The sequence below is a fragment of the Penaeus japonicus genome, unplaced genomic scaffold (genome assembly GCF_977035675.1).
Source record: "Penaeus japonicus unplaced genomic scaffold, GWHDUDI00000001_assembly GWHDUDI00001745, whole genome shotgun sequence".
Lineage (NCBI taxonomy): Eukaryota > Metazoa > Arthropoda > Malacostraca > Decapoda > Penaeidae > Penaeus > Penaeus japonicus.
The window spans coordinates 1-10,475 of record NW_028236147.1 but is presented as its reverse complement, the minus strand read 5'-3'; the positions used below and the strand labels follow the sequence as shown (position 1 = coordinate 10,475).

The 10,475-nt window shown below is 38.7% G+C and overlaps 1 protein-coding gene across 1 annotated transcript; it reads left to right on the top strand.

Moving 5' to 3' along the window:
* Positions 1-3,517: 3,517 nt before the first annotated feature.
* Positions 3,518-5,364, top strand: LOC122255231 (uncharacterized; the record flags this gene model as incomplete). The annotated part of the gene is given in 1 exon segment (XM_086535645.1): positions 3,518-5,364. A coding segment is annotated over 1 exon segment (567 nt), but the record flags the coding sequence as incomplete, so codon positions are not given.
* Between the last annotated feature and the right edge of the window lie 5,111 nt (positions 5,365-10,475).

Here is a 10,475-nt window from a genome sequence, read left to right as displayed (position 1 = left end):
TTTTTTTTTCATTTTTCTTTTATGATCACTGTCACTATCATCCTCGTTATTGTATATATATTTCTTAATTTGCTTTCCGGCTTAAATATCATTATTATTTCGTTGAAATCAGTGTCCTTTATAGTGTTATTGATTTTTGTTCTCATATCATTAGTAAAATAACTCTTACTACTGTAAGATGTTTCTATTCTAATTCATCATTGACGTTAGAGTAACCGTAATTATATAATCACCTGTAATCTCTTAAAAAATGTAACCACTACAAATTGTAAACATCCGCAACCCTTTCTGAAGAACACGCATCGACAACAGTGATTTTCAGTATCCCTTCCCCCAACCCGCCTTATCTACGTCGTTATCTTTGCCTTATCTGACCCGCTGGCGTGCAAGGGTGAAATAAACCTTGGAAATCTCGGTAAAATCGACTTTACGAGCACTTCAGACCTTCTCCTTCCGCCTCAGAAATCCCTCCCAAATCAGCCTTTGTTTTTAAGCGACGAAGACAAGGTTCCAACATTATTTCTAACACGTTAGCTTTAGACCAGGCTTGCGTAGAAGCGAAAATATCTTTCCATTAAAAACTAAAAAGAATAACGAATTTGTATACGGACTCTCTTCCTGTAGTGGTGAATAAATATACATATCCTTACACACGTGTTCCATGTATTATATCGCCGTTAGAAATAAAAAAAACGACAATAATAAAGTTACAAGAGATTTTCGTAAAGATCCAAGAAGCGAACTCTCTGTCACGCTATTGCTGTCTGCGGCGGCCACTAAACACGGGTTGCGGAGAGGCGTTTGAAGAGACTTGTTAAGCCATTAGTGCAATGAGTCAGCGCCTGTATTACGACCTGAGTTGAGAGATGTATTGTTAACTTGGTTGTTGTAGTAGCATCTCCTGCCACGTTGGGAGAGCGAGGGGGGAGGAGGGGAGGGAGGGAGGGATGAGGGAAGGGGATGGGAGGAGGTAGAGGGAAAAGAGGGTGGGGGAAGGGGAGAAGGGGGAAGCGGTAGGATAGAGGGATAGTGAGAGAGAGAGAGAGAGGGAGGGGGGGAGGGGCAGTGGAAGAGGGAAGGAGGAGGAGAGAGAAAGAAAAAATCAAACTAGAAATTTGTGACACGAAAAGGTGGAGAAAAAATAGAGGTGATCTCTTTCTTCTTCTTCTTCTTCTCTCTCTCTCTCTCTCTCTCTCTCTCTCTCTCTCTCTCTCTCTCTCTCTCTCCCTCCCTCCCTCCCTCCCTCCCTCCCTCCCTCTCTCTCTCTCTCTCTCTCTGAGCTACAGAATTAGTTAGCGGTGGGAAATGTTATCCGAAGTTAGTGCATAAGTGCAACAATATGTTACGACTCAACGCCCCGACGGCAGCCTGTGTCTTAAGCCCTTCGGTAGTAGGTACCTGTGTTACCCCTCCCCCCCTCCCTACCCTCCCCTCCTCATCCCTCCCTTTACTTACCCTCATTCCTCCCTCCTCCCTCCCCTCCCCTCCCCATCTCTCCCTCATTTACCTTCCCTCCTTACCCCTCCCTTGCTCTCTTCCCCTCCGCCCTCATCCCCCTCTTCCTCTCTTACCCTTCACCCCCTTCCCAACACCCAAGGCCCTTCCCTCCCCTCCTCTTCCTTCCCTCCTCCTTCATATCCCTTCTCTCTTCACCATACCCCTCTTTCGCTCTATCGCTCCCCTCCTTTAGGAAGAAGAGAAAAAGAGAGAGAAAGAGAGAGAGAGAGAGAGAGAGAGAGAGAGAGATAAAAAACAACATATAATTACATCCCCATCACCCTATCTCCACTCCTCCCACTTTCTCTCCTCCTCCTCCTCCGCCTCCTCCTCGTCCTCCTCCTCCTCTTCACTCTACTCCCTTGGGGCTGCTGAAGATTTTAGGGTTACATCTCTCGCTCTCTCTCTCTTCTCTCTCTCTCTCTTTCTCTCTCGCTCTCTCTCTCTTCTCTCTCTCTCTCTCTCTCTCTCTCTCTCTCTCTCTCTCTCTCTTTCTCTCTCTCTCTCTCTCTCACTCTCTCACTCTATCTATCTATTTATCTCTATCTCCTCTTCCTCCTCTTCCTCTTGTTTCTTTCCTCTTTCCCTTCCCTTTCCCCACCCTCCTCCTCCCTCCACCTCATCTAAGTCTTCTTCTTCCTCTTCTTCTTGTTCCTCCTCTTCCTCCGTCTCCCACTCCCCCTCCCCCTTCATCTCCTCCTCTTTCCCCTCCTCCTCCTCCTCCTCCTCCTCCTCCACCTCTTCCCCCTCCCCTCCACCCCTTCCCCTCCATCTCTACCTCTATATCCTCCACCTCTTCCCCCTCCCCTCCCCCCCTTCCCCTCCGCTATCAGATCGCGTTGAGGTGTGGGTCTGACATCGGGGGCTGACACTGGGCGAGAGGCGGCTGCTGATGTGTGGTCGGTCCCCCGCCCATCGACCTCACCCCCCCTACCCCTCCTTACCCCTCCCTCCCCCTCACTCCCGTCTCGGTCTATCTGTCGGTCTGTCTGCCTTTGTATGTATATAGATATGTGTATTCATATGTATGTGTGTGTGTATTTATATATATATGTATATATATATATATATATATATATATACATATATATATATATATAAATATATATATATCTATATATATATTTCTATATATATATATATATATATATTGATACTGTATATATATATATAAGTATATGATATATATATATATATATATATATATATATATATATATATATATATATATATATATATATACACTGCTACAGTTATCATTATTATCATCATTATCATCATCATTTTACCCTTATTATTATCATTATATAAATTATCATTATCATAATTTTCTATAATTATTATTATCATTGTTATTATTGCCAGTGTTGTTGCTATTGTTGTTTTGGTTGTTGTTGTTTTTATCATAATCATTATTACTCCTATAATCATTGCAGGTGTTGTTATTGTTATCATTATTGTTATTATAATTACTATCATTATCATTATCATTTTATTACTATCATGGTTGATATTGTCGTTGCTATTCTTATCATTATCATTATCAATAATTCTATCATTATCCAAATTATGATCGTCATTACAGGGGTTATTACCCTTGCTAAGTATGGTAAGGTTTAGTTATTGAAGTCAACATATTTTCTTATAAAACCATTTCAGATTTTTTTGTATAAATTGATAATCAGTGTTAAGAGCTATATCTTCATTTTGTATTGATATAAACTCAATATCAAGTCAATATAAACAGCATTTCGTTAGTTATATGTTTCCCGTATAGAAATGATTAAACTTCAAGGGCAATTCAAATTATTTGATATCCAAATGTTTCGTAAATAGAAGTAACAAATTTATTTAGAATTTTGTTCTTGAGAGAAAGGAGTTCTCAGAAAGAGCCTCTTGACTGAACTTGACTGAAAGCTTTTCCGTTGAAGGAAATTTTAGATTCCAGTCCACTTTCTTGACTGAAGTGAGATTGCACCTCCCCCCCCCTTCCGGGCGCCACTAACCCCCCTCTCTCCCCCAGATCAAGATCTGGTTCCAGAACCGCCGCTCCAAGTACAAGAAGCTGATGAAGGCGGCGCAGAGTGGCAGCGGCCCCTCCACCCCCATGGGCGCCCCCATCACCCCCGGCTCTCCCCTGGGGGGCTCGCCGCTGGAGGGGGCGTCCCCCCTGGGCCAGCCCCTGCCGTCGTCCACGCCCCAGAGCATCTCCCCGGCCCCGCCCTCGGCTCAGAGCCCGCCCTCGACGCACCCCTACACCAGCATGGCGCCCGTGGCCGGCGCGCCCCACGGCTCCTCCTCGTCGTCGCAGGGCCCTCCCCCCTCGGGCGGCCCGGCGCCGGCGCAGCAGCAGCAGGCGGGGAGCCAGCAGGCGCAGCAGGGGGCGGCCGGCCAGGGCCACACGCCCTCGTCGCAGGCCTCCTCCTCGGTGGGCGAGCACCTGCCGCCGCCCCTGCCGTCGTCACTGCCGCCCTCGGCGTCCTCGCCGGGCCTCGCCGCCCACCACTGGGACATGAAGCCGCCCGTGTCCGCGCCCTACATGTACTCCTGGTATGCCGCAGACGCGCAGCACAACCTCTTGACTTAGGAAGGCGAGGCGAGGGTCTCCCTCGGCCGCTCGGGCCGCGCTCGGTTCGTCTCTCTCTCGCTCTCGCTCTGTCTCTCTTTCTCTTTCTTTCTCTCTCCCTCCCTCTCCCCCTCCCCCTTTCTCACTGGCTTTTATTTACTTTCATTTTAATTCCTTTTTATAATTCCGACTTTCATCTTTTCTTTGTCCAAAGACAGAGGAAAAGAAAAAAGTACGGAAACAAAGAGAGAGAGAGAGAGAGACAAACAAATACATCAGACAAGAACAAAATAACAGATGAACAAAAACAAAAACGCAACCATGGGCGTATGTAGGTGTTTGTGGGCGTAACATGGAAAAAAAAACAAAAAACAAAAAAATAGGTTGTGTGTGAGGGTGAAATAACAAAAAAAGGTAAAAAAAAATCTCACCATTTACCAAAGAATCAAGTCTCTTTTACTTGTTGTTGTTGTTCGTAAGGAGAAAACAAAAACAAAAAAAAAATACAAAAAAAATACAAATAAATTCATGATCACTATAATGATCATGAAAAGACGCCAGATTATGCCAGACTATGATGACGAGGAGGATAATGATGATAATGATGATGATGAAGGTGATGATGGTGATTCAAAAAAATGAATAATGAAAAGATTCTAGATAAAGGAATATAAATGAGAAAAAAAGAAGATTCTGCGGCAAAGGAATCACTGTCGGTGTTGCCCTCTGGGAGGTCACTATTATTAAAGCAGTTGATGTAATTTTTTTTTCCGTTTTTTAACTTTTTTATTATGACTATTCTCTTTTCATCTATATTTCTTTTCTTCATTATTTTATCGTTCTCTCCTTCACTGGGTGTTGTAGTTAGGTGTTATATCTCCCAATATGAAAGAGCAATGAAACACTTTGAAAACCGGACGAAGATTTGTGAAAAGTGAATCCAGTGACGAAATGTAAGTGTAAAAAAAAGTAAACAATAAATTTATAAAAGAAATATGTATACTTTTTTCATTTCTTTTTTTGGAAAGGACCAAAATAAAATAAAAATATAGACAGAGAGGATGTTGCTGTGTTTGGAGATATTAAGAAGAAAAAGTGAAAATATGTTTTGATTATGCGGTGGAAAACGAAATTAGGAAGAGAGAGAAAAAATGATGAAAAAAATTACAATAGTGACGAAAGATAAGAAAAAGATTGTGATGAACTAGAAAGGGTAAAACAAGAAACTTTTGTGATGATGTTACTTCTACAGAGAGAAATAATGGTTGTGATGCTACAATATATACATATATACATACATATATATATATATATATATATATATATATATATATATATATACATATATATATATGTACATATAAATATGTATATATATATATATATATATATATATATATATATATATATATATATATATATATATATATATCATATCATATATGTACATATATGTATGTATATATGTATATGCATATGTGCGTGTGATAAGACATTAGTAATAATAATCATCATCATAAACCATTGGTTGTGACGTAAGAGACATTCCGAAAACGTAATACCAGAAAAAAAAACATTTGTGACAAGTGACTAACGTTACGAACTCGTTACAGACAACGAGATCGCAAAACGTCAGTTAACTATTTGAATTCCACATCAAAATGGAATCCGATTTTCGCATTTCCTTTAAAAAAAAAGGAAAGAAAGAAAAATGCAGTGAAGGAGATAATAAAGAAAATAATATTAATAATCCTCTGACGATTCATAGTCTTGGCTATAGTGAATGTTAGCGTCTTATTAAGGAATAAGATAAAGTTTAAAACGATAAGGGGAAAAAGAACACGGTCTCACTTCTGAGAAATAGTTGTATTTTATAGTAAGTGGAGAGAGAGAAAAAAAAAATGTATCTTCATAGTATTCTCCCTCTTTTAAATCTCTCAGATTCTCTTCTAAGTTCTTTTGGATATTTTTTCGGTGAGGAATATAGTGAGGAAAACGAAAAGGGACTTGGAAATGACGAGAGAAACAAAGAATTAAATTCTCAAAAGAGAGGTTTATAAAAAAAAAAAAAAAATGTCGTATGAATCCGACTCTGTGATTGGTGGAAATTCAAGCCACGCCCATTTTGTGTACGGTACGGTACGGTATGAATCATAGCTAATGAGACAAACCTCATAAAAATGGTCGACAAATCGAAAAAAGTAAAGAAAAAGTTTACTGTGTGTATATATATCTATTCCTTCTTTTTTCCTATCTCTCTATCTCTTTCTCTCTCTCTCTCTCTTTTCCCTCTTTCTTAATTTAACACATATTTGTAATTATTATCATTATTTTTTATTTCCTCGGCAGACAGCCAATTGTTAGTTGCGGTTTCAGCAGCGGTTCTTCTGTGACAGACGGAACCGCGAACCGCTACCCCCCCTCCCACCCAAAACACCCACACCCATATCCCCGCCCCACCCCCTCCCCCTCCTTACCCCCTGCTTACCGCTTCATAGTTGAACATTATGAAAAAAAAACTAAAAAAAAAACAAAAAACGTTGGTAATGCTTGGTTCCCGCCAGATCGAGACTTTAAAAAAATCCGTCCAGGGTTTTTTTTATGGTGAATAAATCAAAAATAAAATTGGATATATAAAATAGACAAGAGAAGCAAACAGATAATAATTGGGAGGCATAGTGTGAGAGATATGAGAGAAGAAAGAGATGAGAGACGAGATGAGAGCGGAGAGAGTGAGATTGAGAGGTCTGAGAGAGAGAGATAGTTATGAGAGGAGCAGAGCGAGAGAATGAGTGCGGATGAGAGAAAGAGAGAGAGCAAACGCGTAAGTGAAGGCATAAAGAAGGAAAAAAACAAGATCAATTTAATCAAAGTTAGAAAACAAGTTAGAAAACAAAACATAATGTATACAAAACTAAGAGGCAAAAAAAAACAAAACAGAATAACGTACGATTCCCAGAACTTAAAACCATCTCAAATTGAGAAGCCAACAGCACTTCAACCTAATCTCAGGTCTTGTGGCTATTAGATTTATCACCCATGGAGTCCATTTCTACTATTCGACACGGAGAGAAAGCGAGAGAGAGAGAGAGAGAGGGAAAAATTAATAGAAAAATATACGAGAGTTTCCCCGCAACGTAAAGAAAACGGCGTGCAGTCAGTTTTCGAGACACGGATATATCATGTGAAATTTATCACTCAAAAAATTCGTCCAAGGGAGGAAATATGCATGTTTTCCTTTATGCATTCATATATATATATGTATATAAATATATATATATATATATATATATATATATATATATATATATATATATACGCATATATAAATGTATGATATATTTTTCCCCTCGTCATCTGGGTGTAATTGAGATTACATAATTCGCCAAATTAATCCATAAGCACCCAATGCTCTCTATAAATTATATATATATCTACAATCTATATATCTATACGACATAGATTATCTATATCTTTACTATTTCTCTCGTATATTATATATTATCAATAAATATATAAGCATATATATATCATATATGTTATTACGCAATTCCTATACTATATCTCTCATATTTACGACGCAATCTATATATATATATACTTATTATTATATATTATATCTTATATATCCTTACTTACTTCTAAACTTATATATTTCACTAATGCTTTATGACGATTTACTTCTTGAATATGCAAACTGTTTATAAAAATATTTTTGCCTTCGGAAAGACTATGAGTCATTGAGATGCCCAAGAGCTCTTTAATTATTAATGAACTTTCTAGTATCATATTTCGAGAAACCTGCTTAAAACGTACGAATGAGAAAAATCAAATCCGATCATTATGATTAAAGATTAATGTGCGAGATAATTAAAACCAGATTCTAAAAATCTCGCAAGTTTAATGAGAATTTTTATATCAATAGCAACTAAACCATTTTTATATATCAGTTTTTTTTTCTAACTTGTATCAGTGTCTCTGGGTTAGTTAGTGGATGTTCTGAGATTATGTAATTTCCGTTATATTTTCTCAGAATAATCTTAGCAAAGTACAAGTTTTGTGAGGGATACAAAGAAGAGAAAAAAATAAAAACTCTTAAAATATGACGAGACAATAACGGGGAAAAAAGAGCCTGTGGCAACTCCAAAGGGACGCTTACACCACCAAGACGCCGCGAGTGAAAAATGTGGATCCATTTAAGTCGAAGAAAATGTTTTATTCCCTCTCTCTTTATCTTTCTCTCTCTATATATATCTTCCTCGTGATTGGTATCAATGAAACGCAAATCATGACATGCTAGTGCGTGTTTTTTATTTTAATTTTTATTTTACGAGAAAAAGGTAAGAGAGCGAGAGAGAGACGACGAGATGAGAGCCGAGAGAGAGAGCGAGGTGGAGAGACGACATGACCCCGCGAGAGAGAAGAGAGAGCAGGAGACGAAGATGAGGCACGGATTCCTCCCTCGCCCCCTCCCCCCGCTCCCCCCCCCCCCCGACAGACGAGTGGAGCCTCGGAGTGTTGCGTAGAGAGAGAGAGCTGAGACGAAAGCAGAGAGAGCACGAGTTTGGAACTCGTCCAGGCCTGAATATTCCTTAATTATCGAGTAAAACCAACAAACTAAAATCTCCAGGCTTACCGACCATTTAACGTACGCATACTAAAGAAAGTACACCATCAAACGTCAATCGAAACGCGATTCCAATACAATAACACTAAAAAGAAAACGTCAAAAAGGCTTCTAAAAGTAAACCCTTTTATAATAAATAGAGAGAAAGATATATATTTAAAAAATATATATATTATTACAATATAGAAGAAACTTGAGTCAGCCGATCGACTTTTAACTCCTCAGATCGCAACTTTCACCAAACGTGCATAGGAAGGTCAACGCCCATTCCCCTCCCCTCCCTTCCCCCCTTTCCCTCAGAGTTGCAGGTGCTGTAGCAGTCATGTTTTCTTTTTATCTTTTAATACCTTTTAGACTTAAACTTCCCCTCTTCCCCTTTCCTTCCCCCTCCCCCCTCCCCCCCACCAACCTTGGTTTTGAAAATACGAATATCCCCTCCCCCCCTCCCCTTCTCCCTACCCCTCCCCCTCCCCTTATCCCTACCCCTCCCCCTCCCCTTCTCCCTCCCCCCTCCCCTTCCCCCTTTCCCCTACCCCCTCACCCTATACATACATATGTGCGTTTTTGATTATGTGTATGATTTCATGTGTAGACACTGCGCTATGACATGTTAAAGATATTTCTCTCTCACTTTTTTTTTATTATATTTAATCTCTGATTTTGCGTGTTTTTTTTTTTCAATTACCTGTTTTTATTATTGTAGGTTGTTTCATGTTATACTTGTATTTTAATGATCATTGTAATCGTTATTATTACTGTTATTGTCATCATTACTGTCATCATTTGTGTATCATTCTCATGATTACTATAATTATCATTATTATTATCATTATTGTCATTATTACTTTTGTCATTGGTATTGTCATTATGATTTTTTCATCATTATTATTATCATTATTACTGGATTACCGTTATTATCATTATTATCGTCACTATCATTATTTTTTTATTGTCATTATTATCACTACTATTATTATTACACAAATTCGTTTTTCATGATTATTGTTCACATGACCTCCGAATCGCTTGCCCTCGCGCTCATAGCCTATACTATTTTTTTACTTCTTTCTTTGCTCATACATGAAATATGAAACAGTGTCAAAAATGTGTGGTAAATTATAATAATATGTCCCTCATCCCTATTTTAAATGTAACTTGATGGTAATAAAGAAAAACATTATTATATATATATAATATTAATTCTTATGGCCTCTACCTTTTCCCCCACCCCCTCCCCTCCCCTCCCCTTCCTCCAATCCCCCTCCTTCGGCTCTCGGGGGGAGGCAAGCTCGGGAGGGAGGGCAGTTATATCTATGCACAAGAGGCCAGGCGTTGATACCATTATTTTATATTGTAGTGAAATTGCGATTAAAAAAAAAAATAAAAAATAAAAAAACATACAGTGTACATAGAAATCCATCTTCTCTTTCTTTTTCTCTCTTTCTTCTCCTTCTTCTTCTCCTTCTCCTTCTCCTTTTCCTCGGCGTCTCCTTAGAGAGAACTGAATGTAAACCTTAAGAATTAAAATTGCAGAAAAAATACATGATTGTTTTTTGCCTGTTTTCCCTTTGGATATAATTAGCAATAATTTTTAGTAATGAAAAAAAAGATAATAATTTGAAAAAAAAAATGAAAATCAATTTGAACTCGGAAAAAATCGATAATGAAGATACTTATAAAATATTAGGAAAGAAAAAAAGATACGTGCCCGGTAAGTCCGCGTAGCCATGAAGATGATAACACTACGAATTCACTTTACTAATGAAAAAGAAAATACAACACACA